This window comes from Balaenoptera borealis, assembly GCF_965194805.1.
Source record: "Balaenoptera borealis genome assembly, chromosome: 11".
Taxonomy (NCBI): domain Eukaryota; kingdom Metazoa; phylum Chordata; class Mammalia; order Artiodactyla; family Balaenopteridae; genus Balaenoptera; species Balaenoptera borealis.
The window spans coordinates 237,490-262,544 of NC_138868.1; the positions used below are offsets into that span (position 1 = coordinate 237,490).

Below are 25,055 nucleotides of genomic sequence, written 5' to 3' on the forward strand. Positions count from 1 at the left end.
GCGCGGGGGCGCGCACGGAAGGGCGGGGCGCGCGGACGGCTGTAGCTCCGCCCGGACACAGGTGCGCAGCGGCTGCAGCAGGTTTCTCCGTCCGCCTCCGGCGCCCTGGGAGGCCTCGGGCCTGGGCTCCGACTTTGGGGCGGAGGCGGGATCCCTCCGCGCCTGGGCGCGCCTCTTCCCTCTCCTGGCCGAGGGCCAAGTCGGGCGGAGCGGGAAGAGCGGCCCTCGCCCCCGCAAGGCCGGAGGGGCCGGAACGAGGGTGAGCTCGGGCGACGCGGGCAGTGGGCTCGGCTCCGAGGCGCTTCCTGCGGAGCCGCACCCGCCACGGCCCAGAGGCTCCCCGGGGCAAAGGGCGCCTCGGCCCCCCAAGCGCCAGGCCCGGTTCTGGCTCCCGGGAGCCGGTGACCTCCACTCACCTCCGCAGCTAGGAGCCGCGATCGCCACTCACCTGCTGCCAAGACCCGGGGCTTGCGCGGCCGCGAGGGTGGAGCGGCTCACCTGGGCCAGGTGCGCAGCGGCGACAGCCCCAGCGACGGTGGCAGGTGCAGCCCCGCCCAGCAGCCGGGGCGAGGGCGGACCCAACTGTCCTGCTTCGAGCCTCAGGCTGGTGTTCAAGACGGTCCTGCGCTCGGCCCCCTGGAGCCGCGGCCGCCGCGCCTGGGGGCAGAGGCCAAACCGGCCCGACCAGCCCGGAGAGTCTCGGTGCCCCAGGAACTCCTCGGAAATTCCACCGTCCCCAGGAGCACCTGGTGCGGTTCTGCCCCTCCTCCCAAGCTCTTTGTCTTCCTCTAGGAAGCCTGCCTTGACTCCCGCTCCTAAACCCTATAGGTGCAGGGAGGGTAAGACCTCTGTAAGGCACCCCGCACTTGGAAGCCCACGGAAAACCAGAGGAGGGCGGAGGCTACCACATTCCGGGCGTTTCCCCATCACGGCCTCAGTTTCCCAGCCAGCCCTGAGGGCAGACGTAATCGGCCAGAAGCCCAGAAATTAACACAAAGCAGTTTTATTAGAGAAAACTCTGCTGGTTGAGGGGAGCCAGTGGGGTGGGGCAGGATCTGGGGCCCAGGAAACTGGGCCAGTTTTCCTGTCGAGACGGCATGAGAAGACCCCCTCCCCCCCACCCCTGCCCCAGTTCTCTGGGTGGCAGGGGTCACTCAGAGTTCAAGTCAGGCAGTACCAAGCCTGAGCCGTCACAGGTGGAACAGGCCTCACAGACCATGGGCAGGTGTGCAGCTCACAGACACCCCAAACATACAGGGGCTCCCAGGGCCCCCACATATACGCGGGTCTTCTTAAAGCCCGCCCACACACACACACAGCCAGGGCTGGGGTGGGTGGTGGTGGCAGCAGCTCTGCGTCTTGGCCTCTTGACCGGCTCTGGGCCCGCTCCACGTCTGTGCTCTCGGGCCGGAGTCTCTGGTACTTCGGGACTCAGGGCCAGGCCCCACCCCAGGCCCCGGCAGCCCCGCCTCCCCAAGTCTCTGGTGCTTCTTCTTCAGGACTTCATTCTTCACCGACTGAGGCACATCAGGCACAAACCAGGCAGCAATGAGCTTGACGCATAAGGCCACGTGCTGGGAGGAGGGGCGGAGTGGGGAGGTGAAGATGCGCTGAGCAGGGACTTTAGGGGCCAGGGGCCCAGGGAGGGCTGGAGAGAGCTGCCCCGCCCTGGGGCCTGTGCCCAGCGTTGGCTCACCTCGAAGAGGATGAGGAAGGCCAGGCGGATGGCCAGGAGGAACCAAGACTGCTCAGTGAAGTTGGAGTTCTGAGCGGCGCCATAGTCCCGGTACCTGGGGTGGGGAGCATCTGAGGTCAGGGGTCAGGAGTTCAGAGGGTGCTCACAGGGGATGGGGGTCCAAACCTGCACTCGGTCACATTCTCTGAGCCCTCTATTTCGACAGGATTCTGGAAGTCCTTGGTGTAGAACACGGACAGGCTGTGGTTGACGTAGCCCGTGAGGCAGCTGGGGGGAGGGGGAGAGGAGTTTGGTGTGGTCCCTTCAGGCTTCTGGGGTGCTGGCTTGGAACCGACCCCTGCCTGGTGGGGGCCATCAGGGTGGGCCACAGTGCAGACCCCCTCCTTCATCTCTGTACATGGGAGAGGGGCCCCTGGGGGAGGCTGAAGGGACTTGCAGGTGCCACCACCTGCCTTCCTTGCCAGGGGCCGAGGCTTCCTTGCCAGCCTTCCTGGGGGAGACCCCTGGAGACCTACCCCCCCTGCAGGGCTGGAGGAACTGGAGGAGGACAGCATGCAGACCACTAAGGGTCTGCCTTTGGAAGGGGAGCCATTCCAGTATCACTTGCTCAGAAAACAGCTGGTTCTGGGACGTTAATCCCCTACTGGGGTCCCAGTCAGCACTCCCGGGGTCCACCCAAGGTCTGCAGGTTGCTGCGGGAGGGCAGCCCACCCCAGGCAATACTGTTAGCATCATGCCCTTCCCTGGGGTCCCCTGGGGCTGGGCCATAGTTGGGCCAGTTTCCCAAGGGTCTCTGGACAGTTTGAGGCTCCCCCAGGGGCTGTGTGGCGGTGTCCCCTTACTCGACTGCAGGGTGGGCCCCCTGTCGGCACGGGCCATAGCGGTACTTGTACACCACTCGGGGGATGAACTCAGATGTGAAGGCGATGACCATCCCGTTGGCAATGACCGCCAGCACGCCGATTATCTCCAGCACCTGCAGCCAGGTCCCTGGGCCACGGCAGGGGGTGAGGCCTACACTGTCTCCCCGCCCCACCCCCCACCCCCCGCCTCTGTTGATCCCCCGAAGCTGGGAGCCTGGATGGTCAAGGGCCTCATCATGCCTCTGCTCGTGGCAGCCGCAGGGCCAGGTCCCTGATGAGGAAGACCTGGGCCAAGGCCAACAGACAGCGGCCTCCGCTCTCCTGCACCCCTCTTCTTGACATGGACAGGGAGGGGCTCAGGTCTCCGCCCCCCCATCTTATGCCTGAACCTTTCAGCTGCCCCCAGGCCTGCTCCACCTCCTGGGTCCCCTCCGCAGGGCAGACCCCCTTAACCTGGTCCCAAGACTGAGGCCTCCCTCCCACTTCTCTCTCCCACCGCCTCTCCTTGCTGCATCCCTGACACCCGTGCACCTCAGCAAGGCCGGTCTAGGTGACTAAGGCCGCCGGCTCTCAGTGCCTGCCCCCAGCTGCCCGACCCCTCTCCCTCAGCTCCCTGAGAGTCAAGCCGTTGCGCACGGCCCCCGCAGGGCGGCTGCTGGCCCTTCAGTGGGACCCCTGGGGGCGGAGCGGCCGGCGAGGTGCCTGCCAGCCCCGCCTCTTCCTGGGGCCTGAGCCCTGCCCCCATGGCTTAGAGCGGCGGTTTCAAGGGGACTGGCGTGGCCCCAGCGCGCCTCGCCGCTCCCGTCCCCTGGCTGGAGCGCCCGCCCTCCGGCCGCCCCGTCGGGCCCCTGACCGATGTCCTTGGCCTTGCGGGGCACCAGGCGCCGCTGCAGCCGGACCATCTTGATGGCGTCCAGGCGGATCTCCGCGAGGTTGCTGAAGAGCGCCAGCAGCGGGGCGAGCGGGAAGGCGGCCACGAAGACGGTGGTGAAGCCGTACTGGATCACTGGGGGTGCGGGTCGTCACCGTGGGCCCCCGCGCGGCGCCGCCCCTCCGCCCAGCGGCCCCCGGCCCCGCCCCGCGTACTCATCTCCATGAACTCGCCGAACAGGCTGAAGGTGTTGACCGGGTTCAGGCGGTAGTTGCGCTGCCAGTGCCTCAGCTCGGGGTCCTGGGACGTGGCTCGCATAGAGCGACACTTGTGGGCCAGCCACCTGCGGGCGAAGAGGAGCGGGTGGGGCACGGGGAGGGGGGCTGAGGGCCCCTCGGGACCGCTGGCTCTGGGAGGTGGGGTCCTGCGGTGAGGGTGGCGCCCCGGGAGGGAGGGTGGTGCTCACGGGCCCAGGTACTCCATGCAGTTGCTGAGCGTTTGTTTCAGACCCATGATGATGGCCATCTGCACGAACAGGTCCATCATGCAGCCGCTGAGATGGCACTGCGGGGGCAAGGGCGGGAGGTCAGGCACGGGGCCTGGGGCTGACCAGGGGGTTGGGGCAGTTCAGGAAGAGGGCAGTAAGGCCTCCGGACAGACTGACCTCCTCCAGCTTCCACAGCCCTGCCAGGCGCACGGACTTCCCGGGGTTACCGTTGATCCTGGGAAGGGCAGCGAGGCTGAGAGAGGGGGCAGGACAGGAGTGGGAGTCGGGGAGCAGTGGGGCCTGGAGGGGAAGGAAGGAGACCCGCCCCGCAGGTGAGCAGAGGCTGGGTGCTGGACGCACCGTTTGCACCCAGACAGGCCTGCGGGCGTGCAGGACGGCAGGGGACCTCTCAGCTGTTCTCCCCATGGTAACTGTGCACAGAGGGCTACTTTGTGCTTAAATCGCCTGATTTCCATGATTAAAAAGGTATATTAAACCAAACGTTGGGCTAATGCTCAATGCTGAAATCCTGCAAGCGCTCCTGTTACGGTTCATGACAGCTGCTATTCCAGCATAGTGTAACGCTGCAAAGGAAAAACTTGTCGTAGAAAACACGATGATATATCTGGGAAGCCAAAATAAATCAACTGAACGATTGGGCAGATAAATCTACTGAAAAATGCTCAGAGTGGATATAAAATTGGTATCAAGCTCAACTCCCTTTTGCTTTCCTAGATGCAACAAAACCACTGAGAAATGTAGCAGGAGGAAATATCTGTCGCACATAGCAGCAAAAACTATAAAATAGAGTGAAATTCACAGGAAATCTGGGGGACCCATAAGAAGAAAACTATAACACAGCTAAAGAACATTAAAACAAGACTGGAATAGAGAGAGCTTGTTCTTCGATAGAAAAACTTAGGCTTGTATTTTTGTGACAGACGGAATGACAGGCCCCCAAAGATACCACATCCTACTTCCTGGAACCTGTGAATATGCTATCTGACATGGCAGCTGGTATTAAGGTTGCTAATCAGCTGACCTTAAAATGAGATAATCCTGGATTATCTGGGTGTGCCCATTGTAATCACCAGAGTCCTTAAATGAGTGAGAGGGAGAGCCAGAAAGATGGCAGGATGAGAAGGACTCAGCCTGACACCACTGGCTTTGCAGACACAGGAGGAAGGGGGCCAGGCAACCTCTAGAAGCTGAAAAAAGCAAGAGTATGGACTCTCCCCGAGGGCCTGCAGACAGAACACAGCCCTGCTGACCCCTTGATTTTAGCCCAGTGAGACCCGTTTTGGACTCTTGGCCTCGAGAACTGTATATAATGTGTGTTGTTTAAAGCCACTAAGTTGTGGTCAGCAATAGAAAATTAATACAGTATCTATGTCAATTCTCCCTAAAAGAATGTATAATTTCACTGCAATCTTAAGCTAAATCCCACAGAATTTTGATGGAGTTTGGCAAACATTATTTTAAAGTTCACCTAGAAGAATAAACATGTAAATAACTACAAAAAAGGAAAAGTGAAAAAGAAGAGAAAATTAATGCTAGACCTATCTGACAGGAAAGCATAACAGTAATAATTACACAGAAAGGTACTAGACTAAAATTATCAGAATCCACGAAACACCAAAATATTCAAGTGAATGATGGAACTTGGTGTGTGACAGAGGGGTGGTGGTGGTGATGGAACAGTCAACAAATGGTTTGGGGACAACTGGCTGTCATTTGGAAAACAACAAAACAGGCTTCCCTCCTTTGCCGCCTGCAGCAAAACAAATTCCTTGTGAATCAAAGATTTAAATGTTTAAAATGTTGAAACCATAAGCATCTAAGGGAAATCACAGCTGAACACGTTTTTAATGTTGAGGAGGGGAGGCCTTTTTGAGCACGGCATGAAAAACAGGAACTATAAAGAGACACACTGATAACCTTCGTGACAAAAAAGAAACCACCTCCAGAGAAACACGAGTGACTACATGGGCTTTTGCCTTCTTTTCCCAGGGATGCCACATGCAGGGGCAGTACACAGAAGGCGCCAGACTCAGGCTTCTATCTGCCCCACCACCTGCTGACTGTACGACCCTGAGCTAGTTTCTTAACCTTTCTGTGCCTCGGTCTACTCATCTGTGAAATGGGGTTTAGAGAGTCCCTACCCCATAGGGCTGTTGTGCAGATTAGAGCTGATGAATGTGAGGCCCTTAGGACAGAGTGGGTGAATGTCAGTAGACGTGAGTTATTATAAAGACATAGCCCATCCTGCCAGGGAAAACCAACTCAGTCCTTCGTTATTCAGTATGAACGGACAGCTACAAATCTTCAGTCACGAGGAAAACCAGCTGTACAAAAGAGAAGGACTACGATAAAGGAACAGGAAGATGGACCCTTTAGGAAATGAGATAATGAGGAAACAGATGAGAACTTAAGGGGAAAAAAGAACATTGATATCCTCAAGAAAGTACTGTATCTATGGAAACAAGAAAAGGACACTATAAAAAAAAAAAAGGATAAAGCAAATAAAAACCCTCTTGGAAATTAAGACTTTAACTGTTAAACTTAAAAAAAGTAAAACAGGGACTTCCCTGTTGGTCCAGTGGCTAAGACTCCGCATTCCCGATGCAGGGGGCCTGGGTTTGATCCCTGGTCAGGGAACTAGATCCCACATGCCACAACTAAGAGTTCACATGCCACAACTAAAGATCCCACGTGCCACAACTAAGACCCGGTGCAGCCAAATAAATCAATAAATAAACATTAAAAAAAAAAAAGGCAAAAAGACAAAGTGAAGGAAATCTCTCCAGATGTGGAATGTAAAGACACAGCGATGGAATGTATGAGAGAAAAAGATAAGAAACCCAAGAGGACCAGGCGTTCCATAGAGAGCAGAGGGGAAAAAAATATTTTTAAAAACCTAAGGAAAAAAAACCCAAAAAACTAAAAATAGAACTACCACCTGAACCAGCAATCCCACTACTGGGCATACACCCAGAGAAAACCATAATTCAAAAAGACACATGCACCCCAATGTTCACAGCAGCACTATTCACAATAGCCAGGACATGGAAGCAACCTAAATGTCCATCAACAGAGGAATGGATAAAGAAGAGGTGGTACACATAGACAATGGAAAAGTACTCAGCCATAAAAAGGAATGAAATGCGGTCATTTGTGGAGACGTGGATGGACCTAGAGAGTGGCATACAGAGTGAAGTAAGTCAGAAAGAGAAAAATATCATATAATAATGCATATATGTGGAATCTAGAAAAATGGTATAGATGATCTTATATGCAAAGCAGAAACAGAGACACAGACGTAGAGAACAAATGTGTGGATACCAAGAGGGAAAGGGGTGGGGTGGGAGGAATTGGGCGACTTGGACTGACACATATACATTATTGACAGACACTATGTATAAAATAGACAGGTGATGGGAACATACTGTATAGCACAGGGAACTCTACCTAATGCACTGTGGTGACCTAAATGTGAGGGAAGTCCAAAAGGGAGGGGTATCTGTATGTGTACGGCTGATTCATTCTGTTGTGCAGTGGAGGCTAACACAACATTGTAAAGCAACCACACTCCAATAACAATTAAAAAAAAAAAAAAAACAACCTAAGGAAAAAAAGAAGAAGATGTAGTGAGCCTAAGTAGGACGTGGGTTTTTTCACTGGAAGGTGCCAACAATTACCCAGCACGGTGCATGAAGAGAAGACCCACCCTAGATTGTGCCCCTGTTTAAAGAGAAGATCCTAAAGCTTCTAGGTCAACTGGGAAGAAACAAAAATCAGATTTTCTGCACACTTCTTATCATCCATTTTGCATGTTCAAAGACAACGGAGCAATGTCTTTAAAGTTCTAGAAGGGAAAATTGTTTTGAAGTTAGATTTCTATACCCAGCCATGTCTATCTTGTGCAACAGTAGAACATGACACCTTTAGACATACATGAATTCAGAGAGTTTACCTCTCTGATATACCTTCTCAGAATAAATGAAAGCAAAAATCAAGAAAGAAGGAGGCTTGGGAGTCCAGGAAATGATGGTCCTAACCCAGGAAAGCAGCAGATTGAAGTCCCAGGAAGACAGGTATGCAGGAGGCACGGGCAGCCAGCAGCCCAGTGTGGGGAGAATAGAGGGTCTCTGGGAGAAAAGAGACTCCATGCAATAGACAGTTTGACATGGAGAGGCTGGGTAACCTTGACAAGATAAAGACATGCAAGGGGGGAAAAAAAGGCAATTAAAAACAACAGGAAAAATAAAGAGCTGTACAACAAAGAAATGGTCAAATAAGAAGCAAAGTAAAATATGACATGATTTTAAGAAACTGATAGAGTCAGAAGAGAATCCACTTGACCTTGATGTTATAAAAATGCTCAGATGATGTGAACAACTTATAGGAAAAGAAATTTAATGGCCAAAAAATATCTGGAAAGATGCTGGAGTCTCACTAATAGGTTTTAATAACGCACCTTTAAGGATGAAAAGTCTTTGTTCATCAGACCAACATGGAGTGTGCAGTCACGTACACAGTGCGTGGCTTTGTGCGTCAGCACAGCGTTTTTGGAGGGTGCTTTAGCAATGTCTCTCAGTTTAAATGTGCACTGCCGACTCCCAGATAAAATGGCTAACTGCTCACACCCCCTGCCAGGCATCACCTCGGAGACGGAAGGGAACTGGAGAGGCCTGCAGCCCACTCGAGACATCAAGCTGGATCTAAGCCTGCAGGGCGGACGTCTGAACAGCAACGCAACCCTGCCCAAGAGCCTGGAACACCTCAGGACTTGGGCACCTCTGGTAGCTTGGGGGCACCCACTGGATGGGATGCAGGCCCGGCTGCACCCCTGGGTCTCCTATCCAACCCCTAATCCCCCCCCCACAACACACACACACACAAGAAGACAAAGACATTTCTAGGGGGTTGAACAACCAAAGATTCAGATCGCAGGGTTGGGCCAGTGGACACTGAGACCCCACACTGTCCCTTCCCCAGCTGGGCTCCCAGCATACTGACGGTCATCCTTCTGCCTCCAGGCAGGAGACCAGGGATTCCCCTTCAGGAACGGACACAGCAAGAGGTCCCGACAGGAGACACGTGGCCCAGAGCAAAGCCACTGGCACATGCCTTCCTCAATTACAGACAGGTGGCCAAGAATAAAAGACATCTAAGCGGGGGGTGTCTCTAACATCAGAATCAGAGACCAATCAAAGAAAGAGCATAAAAGAAACTCGAAAGGAACAGAAGAAATGCCAGAGTAGAAGGGAAAAAAAGAGGCCACATCCTCAGACAAGAAAAGCCCTGGTGTCCAGGTGACATGAAGAGGAGGCTGTGAAGAATCTGCAAATGTCAACAGGAGTGCTCTGAGATTAAGAACATAAGCGGAAGCAGAACGTTCAGTAGAAGGGCTGGAAAACAGCTGAGAAAAACTCCAAGAAACTGGAACAAGAATGGGAGAAAAAAAGCGAAGAAAAGTAGATGATCAATTCAGAAGGTCCAATTTCCAAACAAAAAGAATTCCTCAGAAGGGAGGAGCGGGAGCCGAAGCAGGAGGCTTTCAGATACATGAGAAAATCTCTCAGAACCGAAGGCCCTGAGGCTCCAGGCCCAGTGAGTACCCGGTAATCTCTTTCCATTTGACCAGCATTGATTCTGCCTGGCCGGCTGCAGGAGCTGAGCATTCAGCAAAGGACAAGCGCCCTACTCTCCGCCCTGGGGAGCTGCCATTTCTGAGAGAGACAGTGAACAGATAAATGTGCGGCACGTCCTGGGTGGCGACGGCTATGCAGGGGGAGCAAGGGAAGAGCGGAGTCTGAGGGACCAGGGCTCTGGGCCAGGCGACGTTCCGAGGTCAGCAGGAGAGCAAAGGTCAGCGCCAGGAGGCAGCGAGAGTACCGGGGAGGGAGAGGCGCGAGGCGGGAGAACCAGAAACCGGATACGCCGGTGAGAAGACTTGCGGAAAGAACTGTGACAGCATGTTTGCGTGACGGTGGAAAGCATCCAGCAGAGAGAGGAAAGTTGGCGTGTGGAGGAGAGAGATGTGAATTACCAAAGCATGTCGAATGAAAAAGACCCACCAAGTCACACGGCTGAGAAATTTCAGAAGATGGGGGACAGTGAGAAGACGCACAGAGAGTCGGAAGAACATCAACGCCAGACTTGTGGACAGAACACTGGAAGCCGGAAACCAAAATATCCTCCGGAAGTCTGAGGAAAACCATATCCAACTTAGAATTCTTTCCCCAGTAGACGCTCAGTCAGGCCCCCAATAAAGAGGAAACTCAGCACATATGATTTCCCATGTGCCCTTTCACAGGAAGCCGCTGGAAAACTTGGGATCCTACACGGCAGAGAGTAAGGGCCTTCCCAGGATGCAAGGGCCAAGCACAGCCCCAAGAGAAGGGGACAGATGCCACGAGGGCATGTCCAAGGACCTCATGATGTCTTTGAACATACTGGCAGGAGTTGGTTTCTTCTAAAGTTCTTCTAGAGGGACTTCCCTGGTAGCGCAGTGGTTAAAAATCGGCCTGCCAGTGCCGGGGACACGGGTTCGAGCCCTGGTCCGGGAAGATCCCACTTGCCGTGGAGCAACTAAGCCCATGCGCCACAACTACTGAGCTTACGCTCTAGAGCCCGCGGGCCACAACTACCGAGCCCGTGTGCCGCAACTACTGAAGCCCGCGCGCCTAAAGCCCGTGCTCAGCAACAAGAGAAGCCGCCGCAATGAGAAATGAGAAGCCCGCGCACCTCAACGAAGAGTAGCCCCCACTCGCCACAACTGGAGAAAGCCCGCACGCAGCATTGAAGACCCAACGCAGCCAAAAATAAATAAATAAATGAATAAATAAATTTTGCAAATAAATAAATAAATAAATAAATGAAGTTCTGCTAGAGAGTTTGGGATTAATTGGCAGTATGTGTGTAACTTACAACATTTGAGCAAACACAGAGAACACATAGAGGAATTATTTTCTTCAGAAAAGACAAGAAAAGATATGTTGATTGAACGAAAAATGTTCATTAATTAGGAAGGTGAGGGCAAGTGTGTGCATGTGTGTGCATATGCATGTGCATGTGTGTTACATGGGATGCCCACTGCAGCTTTATTTATAAACCTCAAAACTGGAATTAACCCGAATATCCACCAGCTGAAGTGGTTAAATAAATTCAAGGACATCCCACAAAAGAATGCTCATAGTATGGTTTTAAAAACAAAGCCTCACCACCCATGCAGACATGGAAGATGCCCACAGTATGTTTTCAGGGTAAGGCAGATACAGTTATTTACACGACAAAATCGCGCATGTCAATAGGTGCGTGTGTGTGGACTTAAATGTGTAAAAAAGTTTGGGAAGACCCAACAAGCAGTTACAGTGTCATCTCTGAGGACAAGGATTGGACAGTTGCGGGTTCGCTGTGGGCTTCCTTCACATATTTCTATACTGGGTTTCCACGTGTTCTGAGCGTGATTTATTTTAAAAATGAAAAAGGAGAGGTATTTCCATTTTCAAGGTGGAGAGAAAGGAGTTAGAGGGAGGCATGTGGGAGCAGGTGCCCCTTACCTGCCCAGGATGAAGGCAATGTAGATAAGGGAGGAGAAGTGAGCAAAGAACTGCAGAGTGAAGAACTTGATGGTGAACTTGCTCTCTCGCTCTGAGAAGGTCCTGGGCTTCTCTGGAATGAGATGTGGGGCCGTCCCTCCCCCATCCTTCACCCCGATGACAGCCCACGACCAGCCTGTCCCTATCCTGACAACTCAGGGACACCTGCGGCCCCCACCCCACGTCTCCCAGGTGCGAGCCCCTGCCCTCTCATGGGCCCCCTTCCCCCACCCCAGGGCTCCAAGATCCCCACCCTGAATCCTCCCTCCAGTAGCCAGAGAGGGGCTCAGGGGGGCCCTCCTCTCACCAAAGTCGCAAAGCTTCAGTGCCACATATTTGTTGATCTGTGGGAGGGGAGACGGAGGGCTCACCTCGGACCTCAGCAGACCCTCACCCCCACCGGCACCCTCGCCCTGCGCCGACCCCTACCTTGGTCATGACGAGGATGCTCACGTAGTGAACCAGGGCCCCGGTCACCACCACGGCCGTGGTCACCTGCTCCCCCAGGAAGGGGAAGGCGGAGCTGAAAAGGGCAGCGGCCAGGACGCGGTAGATCACCAGGACGTGGGCCATGCCTATCATCAGGCAGATCTGGCGGGGGTCGGGGAGGCCAGGATGGGTAGGCCTCAGGGGGCTGCCCCACCTGCTCTCCAGCCCCACCGGGGGCGCCCCAGGAGTACCATCAACAGAGACAGCAGCAGGATGACGGTACTCCGCATGTAGGAGTGCTGGTGCAGCCGGGGCTGGTAGTCAGGGCAGGCAATGAGCCCCAGCGCCATTTCCTCCTGTGGACGGCACCGGACACGCCTGAGACACGGGATCCCTCATCCACGGGAACCGCGCCTCATACATGGGGACCCCCTCAGACACAGCAGACTCGTGTGGACCCTGGACCTGGTCACCTGGCTCAGCCTCACCTGGTCCTCGTCCCACCCGTACAGGTCCCACTGCAGGACCACACGGGCTCGCTCCCGCTTCCACAACTCCAGGAACACGGTGGCTGCAGCCGGGAGAAAGCAGAGGCCTCACAGTGTGTCCCCGCTGCGTGTGGAGCTCGGCTGCCCCCCAGGTGCCGCGGCGACTCACCCCACAGCGCCATGAACATGGCGAACAGCACGGTGCCCTCGTTGTCGAAGAGGTGGGTGAGCTGGGGAGAGCGGCGCGTGGGGCTGGGGCGGCCTTCCCTTCCCTGGGAGGACCCCCTGGGCCCCCCTCCCCGCGGGCGAGCGGTCGCAGTGCCCCCCAGGCGCAAACCTTGGCGAAGGCGCAGGTTTCTGAGAGCCGCTGGTACCTGGGGTTGTGGTCGCCGCGAGGGCACATGTAGACGTCGTGGGCCTCGCAGATCTCCCTGCTGGCGGTGCAGGGACCGGGTTGTCGGCGGCGCTTTCCTGTGGCCCCTCCTGTGGCCCCTGGGGGACCCCGCCCCAAGCCTCCCCTTCCCTGACTCCACCCACCCTCAGTCCCGCCCCTTCACGATCCCGCCCCAACCCTGCCCCTTCCGTGACTCTACACACCCCAGTCCCGCCCCTTCCGTGACCCAGCACACCCGTCCCGCCCTTTCACGACCCCGCCCCTCCACGACCCCACCTCAGCCACGCCCTTTTCTGACTCCACCCAGCCCCTCAGTCCCACCCCCTCCCTGACTCCGCCCCAACCCCGCCCCCTCCATGACCCTACACACCCAAGTCCCGCTCATTCCCTGACTCCTCCCACCCTCAGTCCCTCCCTTTCACGACCCCGCCCTAACCCCGCCCCTTCCGTGACCTCCCCCACCCCGGTCCTGCCCCTTCCCTGACCCCGCCCCTTCCCTGACCCCCCCCCCCCCAAGTCCCGTCCCTTGCCTGACTCCGCCCCACCTGATCTGGCTGGCTTCGAAATGGGCAAACCCGCTCAGGAAGATGATGAGGCCCACCACCGCGGCGGGCACCAGCATGTAGGTGTACCAGCCGAGCCAGGCGAAGTACAGGGCCACCTTCTCACCGAAGTAGTTCCTAGGGGCACAGCCGCCCCGTCAGGGCCACTCCCACCAGGGGTGACCGTCCAGCGCCAACGCCGGGGTGGGGCATGCCACATGCGGGGGCGGGCAATGAGCGTCTGTACTGAGGGCATCTAAATGTGTGTCTAAATGGGAGCCCGCACAGCAGTTTGCTGGAGGCGGGGGTGTAACCGCGGGGGGCGCAGCCTGCCTGCGGGGGCGCAGGTGTGTCCGCGGGGGGGCAGTAGTACCTGATGTCACCAATTGGCTGCTGCTGGAACATGTTTCTCCACCGGGCCCATTTCTTCTTTAGGTCTTCCTCCCCCTGAGCACAGGTGACAGACAGTGAGAGCTTCTTGCCTCAGGTCCTGCCCTCAGGTCCTCTCCCAGCCGGCCCACCCCTCACCTTGTGTAGGGGAAACCCGGCCTCAAAGACCCCATCCTTCACCAAATCCTGGAGCGTGTCTGGTGGTCACAGGGATTCTCAGGTCAGAAGGGAGTGAGGGGTGAGGGAGGACCCTGTCCCGTTCTCCCCGTGTGACTGCCCCTCCTGGTGGGCTGCTGCACAGGCCACCTGCCCATCCACTCCTTACCACCAGCTGCCATCTTGCTGTTCAGCACAAAGTTGACAATTCGGATTCTGGAACACAAGAGCTGGCTCAGGATGGCCCTCTATCTGGCCAGGTCCCAGGCCCCTCTGTGTCCTAGCAGAGCCCCCAGACCACCAGCCCTGACTACCTGACCAGAGCCCAGAATCCAGGACTCATGGGGGAGCCCACCTCCTTAAATCCTCCCAGGGTCTAGCTGTGCCATGGTTCCAAGGTGGGCCTCCCTCAGGGTGGTCTCTCTCTTCCCAGGGCCCCGATGCTCAACCCTGCAATAGTCTCTCCCAGATCGCTCCCAGACCTCCCACCTCCAATCACCCGTCCCACCTGGAGCCCCCACACGTCGAGAGCACACTCTTTATGTGCACGAATCCTCTTTGCACCCCTGTGAGCCATTTTGCCTATGGGGTGACTGAAGCTCAGAGAGGGTGAGTAATTTGGTCAAGGCCACACAGCCAGGAAGTGGCACATTCGGGCATCTGACTATACAGTCCCGCTCCTCTGGAACATCCTCCTGAGACACGGCCCCCTGAGCGTCCCAGGGCACTCCCCACAGCCTGCTCCTCTCAGGCCCCATCAAGATGCCTCTATTCGTGTGTCCTCCCAAGACCGGCCAGTCCTGTGTTCACAGGAAGCCCCCCTCCACTGCCTCGTATCCAAATTCCAGGAGTGTTCTTCGCTAGTCTCCCTGATCGGGCCCCAGATGAGTTCAGGGGGCCGGGGCTGGGGCCAGGAAGATGATGGAGGAGGGCTGTGGGGAGGGCAGGTGGGCTGGATTGGAGGCCTAGAGGATCGGCGTGGGGAGAAGCAGGTGCTTAGAGAGAGAGGAGGTGTTGGGGGCCTGGGAAGCAGGGGATAGATGTCCAGGGAGTGGCATTTGGTCTGGAGGAAAGAAGTCAGGACGTGAATCCAGGGAGATGACTTCAGAGTCTAGGAGGGACAGCCGGGAGGATCCTCTCAGCCTCTCCAAATTCTGCCCACCCTTTAAGGCTGGTTTCTATTCTGCATCCGGGGGACACAGTCACATGTAACCTTCAAACACTCCAAGAGGTGAGAACTGTCATCTTCCCGTATTACAGACCTGGAAACTGACTCCCAGACCCTTGCCCCCTGGGCCCTCCACCCTGGGACCACTCCTGGGAGCCTTGCTGCCTGTCTGGACCGGCATGTGGGGGGCAGGGGTCCTCCTGGCCCCACTCTGGGCCAGCCTCTCACCTGGTGGTGGCTGGGATGGAAGTTGGCCCGGCCAGCTCCCCTCTGGGGGCGGTAGCCTCGGGCTCCATGAGAAGTCTGCGGTAGCGGTCAAAGACCCGGTTGTCAGCTCGGATCCCAAAGAACACCTTCTCCTGGTCCTCCCTCGCCTGAGGGGGGTGGGCAGCATGGGACCCTCTGCTCCACATTGGGACCCTCCCCCTTCATCCAAAGCCAATGGCCTATCCCCTCCAAGTCCTGCACGAGGCCCCAGCCCACCTCCCCAGACACCTCCCCGGGATCCACCCAGTCCCCCGCGACCCCTGCGCCCGGGCGAGGCCCTCAGCCCGCCCACCTTGTAGCAGAAGCCCTTCCTCTCGAGCTCTTCCAGGAACTGCTGCTGCCGCTGGACCTGCCTGGGGTTTCTCTGGGTGCAACGATCAGCCACAAGGACATAGTCCCATGGCTCAGAGGCCTCGGTCTAGAAGAAGGAGGTGTGGGGACTGGGGCTGGGGACCAGGGCGGGCCAGGTGCGGGGCATGGGGCAGTAGGTGGGACCAAGCCCAGGAGAGATTCAAGCAGAGACTCACCTCAGTGGTATTGATGTCCATCAGCAGGAGGCTGTCCCCTTCGGTCCCCACCAGGATCCGGAGGCTCTCTTCTCCCTGGGGGTGAAGGGCAGACAGAGGACGGGGCTCATTGCAGCAGACAAGCACCTCCTGGGCTGGGTGCTCTGGCACCAAGGGGGTAGTTCCGGGTGGGGCTAAGTGCATGCACTGAGGCTACAGCACAAATGGCCAGCAGAGGTTTGCTGGGAAACATATACAAAGAGCTCCCAGAATTCATAAGAAAAGGCAGACAGCCCAGTTTAAAATGGGCCAGAGATGCACATGCGCACTTCACAAAAGAGGGGCACTCAGAAGGTGAAAACATGGAGCTAGGGAACCATCTGGAAAGTGCAGGCCAGGTGACCAAGGAGGCACCACCTTCCACCATGTGGTAGCAAACATTTTACGGTCAGACAGCTCTAAAAACACAGGTGTGGGAGTTCCCTGGCCGTCTAGTGTTTAGGATGCAGTGCTTTCACAGCCGTGGCCCAGGTTCAATCCCTGGTCGGGGAACTGAGATCCCGAATGCCGCTTGGTGCAGCCCCCCAGAAAAACAAAAGCCTAGGTGGGACTTCCCTGGTGGTCCAGTGGCTAAGACTCCACGCTCCCAGTGCAGGGGGCCTGGGTCCGATCCCTGCTCCAGGAACTAGATGCCACATGCATGCCGCAACTAAATCCCACATGCCGCAATGAAGATCCCATCTGCTGCAACTAAGACCCGGCGCAGCCAAAATAAATAATAAATAAATAAATATTTTTAAAAAAAAGCCCGGGTGATCTATAAAAATATTGAATGTAATATAATATTGTAAATCACCTGAAACTAATATAATGTTGTAAATCAACTATACGTCAAAAAAAAAAAAAAAAAAAAGCCCGGGTGACTCAGCAGAATCCCCACGTGTTGCTGTGGCTCACATACTGGTGCAGGAACTTGGGAAACTAAGTTGACCATCCCAGACACTACACCCCGGGCCAGCCACCTTTGGAGACTGACAAGGGTGCTCACAGTAGCATATTTCACATCAGAATTGTGGAAATAACCCAAATTCCCATCGGTAGGCAGATCGATGAAAACACTGTGCTACGACCACACGCAACAGGAGCATGAGGGCCGCCACTGCACGCAGGGCGCTGGGGACCAATGTGACGCGGTACTGAGTTTCCTAAAAGTAAGTCCAGTGAGAGCCGTGCAGGAGCGACTGCTGCAGGCACGTCCTGGACAGACGGACGGACACTAAAACCAGCAGGCAGAACCTAAAGGAGGAAGCGGATGGTGCCGAGCCCCTGAGTCTCCCCGATTCTTTGTTAACTGTTGCGGCAGCATTAACAACCCTCACGCATCCTTCTATGCTCCTGCCTCCGTTGGGGGGGGGGGGTGCAGAATCCTCCCTGTTGAGGGTGGGCTGGACTCAGTGACTAATGAAGAAAGCGTGAAAGGGAAAAAGAGTCACCCCACAGAGGAGAAACCTGGCAGACGCCCCCCACACAGGTGATGAAGGTCAAGGTCACGGTGATGTCACTGAGATGTCGGGGACCCCCTGACAGGATGTGATGCGATAGTACGTGATCCCCACCCTAAAGGCCCTAGTCCCATCTCAGCAGAAGTCGTCAGAGGCACTTTCACCTGAGCCCGAGTGAGCGGACCCCAGAGTCAGGCGGCCAAGGACAAGGAGGGACCGAGGGACCATCACAGACAGGAGGGGCCGTGGAGACATGGCGATGATGCCGTGGGGGGTCCCGAACGAGCCGGGAACAGGAGAGGACACGCACGGAAAAGCCGGTGACGTGAGTCGAGCCGGCCGTGTCGGGCTCTTTGCTCTGACCAGCGCCCCAGGCGACGGGGCACGGGGGACCCTGCACTGTCTTTGTGACTCTTTAGGGAAACTCACAGACCTGTAAAAACTGCACAAGTGGAGTGGAGGGTGCTGGGATTGGCATCCAGGTTGGCGACGGGGGGCGGGGAGTGGAGGGGGGTCTTTAGGCTTCATTTACTCCCAGTGAGCAAACAGCAGGCTCTGAGGGCTTGAGACAAAGTGACCCAGGGCCCCTTCTCTGGAAGAGCCACTGGGCTGAAGCGGGTGGGAGATGCAGGAGGTGGGGGCCCAGGGCCGACAGTCAACGCAGGTCATGCAGGGGGAGCCCTGCGGCCGATGTGAGGGGGAAGACGCTGGCTTTGGAGCCGAGAGCCCAGCAGGTACCAAGGCTGCGTGACCTCAGGCAAGATCCCACATCCCCCAGCCTCGGGGGGCTTGATGCCATGCAGGAAGCACCCTGTAGCCCCAGCACAGGGCTGGCCAGCCTGTGTGCTCGGTGAGACGGACCCCAGCCGGTGTCCCAGCTGGCAGCTCCCCAGGGAGCACAGGGACCCCAGGGGCACAGGGACTCTGCGTCATCCCCGGGATAAGGGTGTGGGGAGCGCTCTGAGACCTGTGTCCATTGGCGCACCTGCCTTGCCCTGAATGGTTCGGGTGCCACCCACCCCACCATGGCCCTCACTGCCAGCACACCACCCACTCACTACCGCCCCAGGGTGGCCTAGCCCCTCTACCGGCTCACAAGCCTTCAGTCTCCCACTGCACCTCACCCGACCTGGGTTTTCTCCGTCCTGTGCACTGCCAGGTCTTTGCCCCTGCTTCTCCGCCCACCGGCTCCCCCCCCCTCTTCCCCAGCCGCATTCCTGCCTCCTCAGGAAAGCCTCACTGGGCTGCTCCAGCCAGGCTGCACTTGAAGGCCGCCAGCTAAAATATAGGCCACACAGTCACATTTGAATTTCAGAAAAACAACAGATACGTTTTAGTATAAGTACGTCCCAATTATTGCATGGGACATACTTATACTAAAAAAAAAAAAAAAAATTGTTGTTTATGTGAAATTCAATTTACTAGGTGCCTGTTTTTTATTTTGTTTTGCTAAATCCGGAACTCGACTCCAACCCCCCACCCGCATACACACCAGGAACTGCTGGGTCCAGGACCAGGCCTGGGTCTGCCCCCTCTCTCTGCCCTCTGTCTCAATCACAAAAGCTTTTGATTGTCTCAATCAAAAAGAAATGCATCAAATGCAACCACAGAACAGCAGGCTCTAGGGCATCAGACGCTAAGGTCACAGTGAGACGGGGCTAGTGTAGACATCGTCTTCGTGGCCCAATGCCACGGTGCAGCCCCACGCTGGGCACTGAGATTCTGCCGCTGTCGGTCGCGGGTCTCGCCAGGCCCACTGCCCCCACTTTCCTGGAGAGTGGTCACCCCTCCTCTGGCAGCCCCGCCTCCTCCTATCCCCCGCTACCCTCAGCCCTCAGATCGGTACTCAGGCTTGGGGCCGGAGGAGAAAGCTGCCATTCTCAGTTCTCAGACAGATTTGCAGGGAGGGGGTTGCCCTGGGCTGAGGAGCCTCTGTCTCGGGAAAGAGAGGAAAGTCTCAAGTAGATGGGGACCAGGGACATTTGTGTCACCAGTAGCCGGTTCTGTGACTTGCCCGCCTTAGGGGCTAAGTGTCATGTTGGACAAATTCGTAAGTGAAACGGATCCTCACGTGCTTGACTTCAGACCCAAGAGGAGTGCTCGCCCCATCTCTCGCCAGGCCCGGAACCTCCCGCAGGAGGACCCTTCGAGGGTCCCTGGTGGACAGTCCCACAAAGGCTGAAAGGAGAGACTCCCTCACGTGGGCACCGGCCTGAGGCTGAGGAACGGGCAGGACAAGCAGCGGGAAGACGGGACCCAGGGCGGGGAGGGACGCACAGGGAAGCCACACCACAGGGAAGCCACACCGGCGGGACTGGCGGGACTTCGGGATCCAGGCAGCAGGAGGGAGCCCGGGGAAGACTGCCTGTGAGGGACCCGCCAAGACGGCAGCGGGAGGCTGGCCCCCAGGCGGCCCCAGAAATGAGGCTGCTGGACTTGGTGCAGCTCTGGGGTCCCAGACACCCCTCCCTCCCCAGAGACATCACACAGCTTTGGGACATTACCCAGAGCCTCTTGGAAAAGGGGAACTCAACCTTCCCTGGAGGATGGTGTGTGATCTGGACCAGAGGTGTCCTACAGGCACTGACCCCCACCACTGATTCGGGCCACTAGACAGGGAGACACCCCCCACAGAGGGCAAAGGTACATGCACCCCTCAGGGTTGCCCTGGTCCCCCCTGGGCAATGGGCGAGCAGTCACAGGGGCGGCCAGGTCTGGTGCCCCCTCCCAGCCCTGGTCTAGCCACCCCACACCCCACACCCCTCATCCGCAAAGGGACCAGGTCCTGAGCATCAGCTTCCGGTACACTCTGGGCTCACCAGCCCCACCCCCAGGCCACCTGCCACGTGCAAGGCGCCTCGCTGGGCCGTGGCCACAGCCACAGCCTCCAGCATCAGGCTGTCCATCTGTCCACCTGTCCTCCAGGGAAAGAGGCCTTCACGGATGGGAACCAGGTTCACCTGAAGTCACCCCCACCTCCAGCCAACCAGACTGCTTGGTGCACCTGAAGCGAGGTGTCCGGGGCCCCTGCGTCCCTGTCTATGAGACCCCACCTCCAGGAAGCCACGTGCGCCCATCAGGCCCCCACTCTCGACTGCAGGGCTCCTACAGGGGGTACCCTGGCACTCTTGGCCTCGGGGACCCCAGCCCTGCCATGTGCAGACCCCCGGCGCGTCCCTGCACTTGGACGGGGGGCAGGCTCTGGGCACCCGGCTCTCTGTGGTCCTCCCTTCGGCCTTCCAGCCCCCACCCCTGCAGGCTGTGCACCCAGGGCTTGGTACAGACTGGAGTCCCCGCGGGCTCACCGGCTGGCTCCGCAAGAGGAAACTTCTTAAGACGCTGCAGCTCCCGGGAGACCTTCGCAGCCTTGGGAGCCAGAGCTGGGCGAGTCCTGTCCCTGTCTGTCCCTTCCCAGGCCAGCCTCCAGATCACCAGAGGGGCGAATGCGACTGCCACCCAGCTCTGGCCCTGCGGGCTACGGGGAGCACCCGTGTGACATCACCCCAGCTGCAGGCGGCACACGTGGGCCTCCCTCACTCTCCAAGGCCTGTCTCACGCCAAGGGTCACACCACAGCCCTGCCGGCCCTCCGCACCCTCCTGCCCCCCTGCCGAGCAGGAACGAGGAGAGGCCCGCCCTCGCTCACCCAGCCTCTGACCCCACCCCCCCAGCGGATGCCCCACCTGCTGGCTCTGCTTCCTCATCTTCCCCTCCCAGCCCCCTTCCCCTGGCCGTGCCCCCTCGCACGTGGGATCTTAGTTCCCCAACCAGGGATCGAACCCACACCCCCTGCAGCGGAAGCGAGGAGTCCTAGCCACTGGACGCCGCCGGGGAAGCCCCTGCTTCCTCCTCTTCCTCATCTTCTGAGTCCTGTCATCTGCCACCCCCCTCCCTTCTGCCATCCCTCTGTCTCATGTGTCCAGTCATCCACCCCCAGGCACAGCTTGCTCTGTGTGCAGCCCTCGCGGGGAGTGCATAGTGTAAGTGGACACGGGCCCGGAGAGCAGGTGCCTACTTGGCAGGGGAGCTTGCCCTTGTGGTGTGGACAGGCCCTGAGGGGCAGCGGGCAACTGGTGTCCAGGGGCTCGGTGCTACCTCCCAGGGACTCAGTACTCAGCACTTCAGCTCTGCAGAAGCATAAAGGGCAAGAAGGGAGCTGCCGGGAGGTGAGACTGGGGGTTAGCAGAAGCCAGACCACAGAGGGCCTCTCAGCAGCTGGGGGGCCTGGACTTCAGCGGGCGGCAGCAGGGAGCCATGGAAGGGACTGGAGCAGGGGAAGGGTGTGCTCAGATCCAGCTGGGGCCACAGAGTTCTCTGCTGTGTGCATCAGTCTTTTTCCAAGGGTTGATTCTCTTGCCTCAGTCAACCAGGGGCTTCCTCCCCACCCACCCTTGCCAGCCCCGCCTCCCTTCCACCCCAGCACAGGGCTGGCATGGGAGGAAGGGGCAGCCAGGGGAGCTCGGGGTCAGGCCAGCGTATGCCCACATGCCAGCCTTAGCAGCCGGGACTCCAGAGCTGGCTCTGGAAGGGCAGGGGCAGAGTGAGAGGCCTCCTGCTTGGCCCGCACCTGGGAGCGCCCTGAGGAGGCTGAGTGGGAGGCTGGTTTTGTTCTCCACTTCAGCATGGGTCTCCCCCGCAGCTGCCCAAGGGCTGGCCCCAGCCCCAGAGACCGACCTCTTCCCTGGCGGAGGGAAGAAAGGAAGTCTTTCCAGGATGTTCTCCCGCCTACCTCCCCAGGGCCCCCACAGCCTCCTGCTCTGCCCCCAGAATCAGAATCCAGTAGCCCTCGGCGGGCTCCCACCCCCGCCTAGGCAGAACCCCCAGGGAGCCAAGGGCCCAGCTGGCCACCCTGGGCCTCCCCAACCCCAGGTCAGCCCACCCTAGAGACCACAGCCCCCTCCCCTCAGGGCAGAGCGGCTGGTCTGGGGTCTTCCTCCTGGCTCAGGGCCCGGGGGTGGATATGCCTTCCCCGCACACTCTGAGAGCCGGGCCGGAGGGACCCAAGAACCCCGGCTCGGGGCCCAGGGGGTGGACTTGCCCTCCCCGTGTAAGCCCTTCACTCTCGAGGGGCCGCCCTCCTCTGTCCCGCCGCAATCCCAGCCCGGCCAGCCTCCCCGCGGCCTGGGCTGGACAGAAGCCCACCGCGGCCGCGCCAGGCACTCACCAGGTGAGGGGCAGGGCCGGCCGGAGGGGCCTCGGCTCGGACCCCGTCCGGGTGGGCGTGGCCTCGGAGCAGACTCACCCGCATGCCGGTGGCGGTGCTGGGCGCCGGGCTCGGAGGGGTCGGAGGGACCGGCAGCCCCAGCGCCGGTGGGAACCCGAGTGTGGCTGCGAAGCCGCCCGGCGCTCTTACCCGACTTCCGTGCGGGACTCACCCCTCCCTCCTCCCCTCCCTCCTCGTCCTCCTCCTCAGGTCCCTGTGCCGCCCGGCGCCGTCGGGGAGGAGCTAGTGGCCCGCGGGCCAGAAGGCACACCCCTCCCCCCAGTCCCCCGGGCCTGGGACACCTTCCTGGGGACGCCGCCCCCGCCCCGCCCTGAGGCTCTCGGCCTCACCTGCAGAGGGGCGTGTCCCCTGCGCTGCGGGGTTAGACTGGCATCCGGTAGGCGGAGGGGAGCCCTCTCCGACGACCGCAGCTCCCTGCTCGCCTTCACTCTTCCTGACCCCAGGCCCTTCCAGAGCGCCCAACCTCCGACCCTTTCAAGTCTAGTGTTGATTCCCTTAGAGGAGAAACTGGGGCCCAGAGGACTGAAGATGAGACAGACCCCAGCAAGAAACAATCAGCTCCCTGAGCCCCTGCTCTGTGGACCCCAGCTGGGGGAGGGGGAGCCCTTGGGGCCCTGAGGACAGGTGGCTGGCTGGGCTGGGTGGGGAATGAAGGACTGAGAGGGCAGCTCTACCACATCCTGTGGTCCAGGGGGGCAGCAGCTGGAGGAGGCTCTGGGCCACCTGAGAGAGGCTGTCCCGTGGGATAGGGGGGTGGGGTATCCAGGCTCTGACAGCTGCTGGGAAGCTGAGGACACAGGGCAGGAGCTCAGGAGGGAAGACAGGCGGAGCACCCGTAGCGTCACAGGGGGCACCCACGATGTCACGATACAGCGTTGTGCAGCCCAGGCAACCCTGCAGTGAGGACCCATGGTTGACATGTTTGCTCTAGGTTCCCCCAGGGATAACATGGCCCCACCCACATTTCTGTTTGCGGGACTCCATGGCAGGCTGTGACAGCAGCGGGGACTGAACTATGAAGTGGCAAAGACAAGAGCGTGAACTGGCAGCACAGAACCCGTGCAACTCTGACGGAGCAAATCTGGACAAATGCACTGAGGTTGGTGTGACGGAAAACCCCAAACAGTAGCAGCTTAAACAAGCCTGCTTACTTCTCCCTCCCATAAATGATGTCTGGAGGCGGTCCTACCAGACGCCTGGTTATTAACTTGTTGCTCTGTCACCGAAAGCACATGGACCCATCACATGGTTCAAAATGGCTGCTCAAGCTCCAGGCGTCACATCCACATTCCAGACAGCAGGAAGAGCAAAGGATGAAGGAGGGGTATTCCATCCTGCATGTGGTTAGTCACCTGGCCAGTCACCTGGCCACACCTTACTGCAAGGAAGCATGGGAAGTATGATCATTTTTCCTAAGGGAGAAGGTAGATGGACCCTGGGGGCACCCAGCAGCCTCTGCCACAGGTGAGAGGGCCTCAAATGCTGTGTTAGAGCTCAGGAAACAGAGTAGGCAAGAGATTTTGAGCATGAGTAATCCAAACTCAAGATCCCTATTACCAGCCATCTCCTGGACTCTCCATCTCCCCCCAGTCTCCAGCTCAACCTGCTCAGAACAGTCTGCATTTACACTTTCATTCTGTTAAGAGTCCACGAGTTCCCCCCAAGTGTCTACACAGCTGCTCCCTTTTTCAATGTCTTTATTTGACGTTCCCAATTTTAATGCCACAGAATCACTGCTTCTTCTCTTTCCCCCCTTCCGAGGGTCTGAGGGAACCTAAATTATATCCAGCAGCCTTGCTGCTCAAGAGCCTGCACCTGTGGCCCCTTGGGCAAAGGCAGCATAGCATCTCCAGCCTGGGGGCGGGGGGGCGCAGGAAGAGGAGCCCCGGCCTCGCCCCACAGTGGAAGCTCCCCTACTCTCAATGAAGGATGGAAAGGGCAGATCTCATCTAGTCCTATCTGGAGAGGAAATGGGTGCGGTCCTTTCGGAAAGCAGTCCAGCAATAAGAATCTAAAGCCTTAAAAATTGTTTATACTTTGGCCCATTAATTAACTTTTTCTAAACTATCCTAAGAAAAACTCCAAAATATTGAAAATATGTATTACTATGTCCTTTGAGGCAAAAATTATAAACCACCTAGATTATCAATAATAGGGAAATGTCTGAGCAAACACGGTATACTCATATGCTGATTAAGCAGCCATTAAAAATGATGCTTTCAAAGAGTTTATGACAGCATAGGAAAATGCTTATGTTATACTGTTAAGTGAAAAAAACATAGATTGTAAACATATATACATTTTTTTATCTCAACTAAGTTAAAATGCATTAAAATACCAGGAGAGTAGTTTTTATATTTGATATTTATATTTGCGTGTGGATGGTGGAATTGTGCTTTTCTTCCTATAGTTTGCTTTCTTTGACACACATCACTTTTATAAACTTCATGTTATTAAATGCACTTTGTT

At 57.5% G+C, this 25,055-nt stretch overlaps 1 protein-coding gene and 1 long non-coding RNA gene across 6 annotated transcripts; one reads left to right on the forward strand and one right to left on the reverse strand.

Moving 5' to 3' along the window:
* Positions 1–448: 448 nt before the first annotated feature.
* LOC309605678 lies at positions 449–13,897 on the forward strand. Its single transcript, XR_014231495.1, has 3 exons — positions 449–749; positions 12,463–12,659; positions 13,810–13,897. It is a non-coding gene; the product is annotated as an uncharacterized lncRNA (long non-coding RNA).
* Positions 988–23,080, reverse strand: ANO9 (anoctamin 9). 5 transcript variants are annotated; one of them, XM_082341719.1, is made up of 23 exons: positions 22,527–23,080; positions 15,883–15,957; positions 15,648–15,719; positions 15,317–15,462; positions 14,090–14,136; positions 13,903–13,961; positions 13,748–13,821; positions 13,378–13,512; positions 12,776–12,872; positions 12,608–12,668; positions 12,439–12,521; positions 12,202–12,306; positions 11,951–12,112; positions 11,829–11,865; positions 11,483–11,594; positions 4,095–4,152; positions 3,897–3,994; positions 3,646–3,773; positions 3,413–3,565; positions 2,539–2,686; positions 1,862–1,963; positions 1,697–1,790; positions 988–1,574 (listed from the first exon to the last, which is right to left on the reverse strand). In XM_082341719.1, exons 1-23 carry the CDS (start codon positions 22,608–22,610, stop codon positions 1,293–1,295), a joined length of 2,412 nt encoding a protein of 803 aa, XP_082197845.1. In that variant the 5' UTR covers positions 22,611–23,080; the 3' UTR covers positions 988–1,292. The 5 variants fall into 5 exon arrangements, with proteins under 5 accessions (XP_082197845.1, XP_082197844.1, XP_082197843.1 ...); XM_082341718.1 differs by having other exon boundaries at positions 12,776–12,869; positions 15,648–15,773; XM_082341717.1 differs by having other exon boundaries at positions 15,648–15,773.
* Positions 23,081–25,055: the final 1,975 nt, after the last annotated feature.

Coding starts and splice junctions, on each gene's coding strand:
- ANO9 (XM_082341717.1), bottom strand. CDS start 22,610: ATGCGGGTGAGTCTGCTCCGAGGCCACGCCCACCCGGACGGGGTCCGA. Junction 4,153..11,482: donor ATTGCCTTCATCCTGGGCAG/GTAAGGGGCACC, acceptor TGCCCTTCCCAG/GATCAACGGTAACCCCGGGA. Junction 2,687..3,412: donor CCGCAAGGCCAAGGACATCG/GTCAGGGGCCCG, acceptor GCCGTGGCCCAG/GGACCTGGCTGCAGGTGCTG.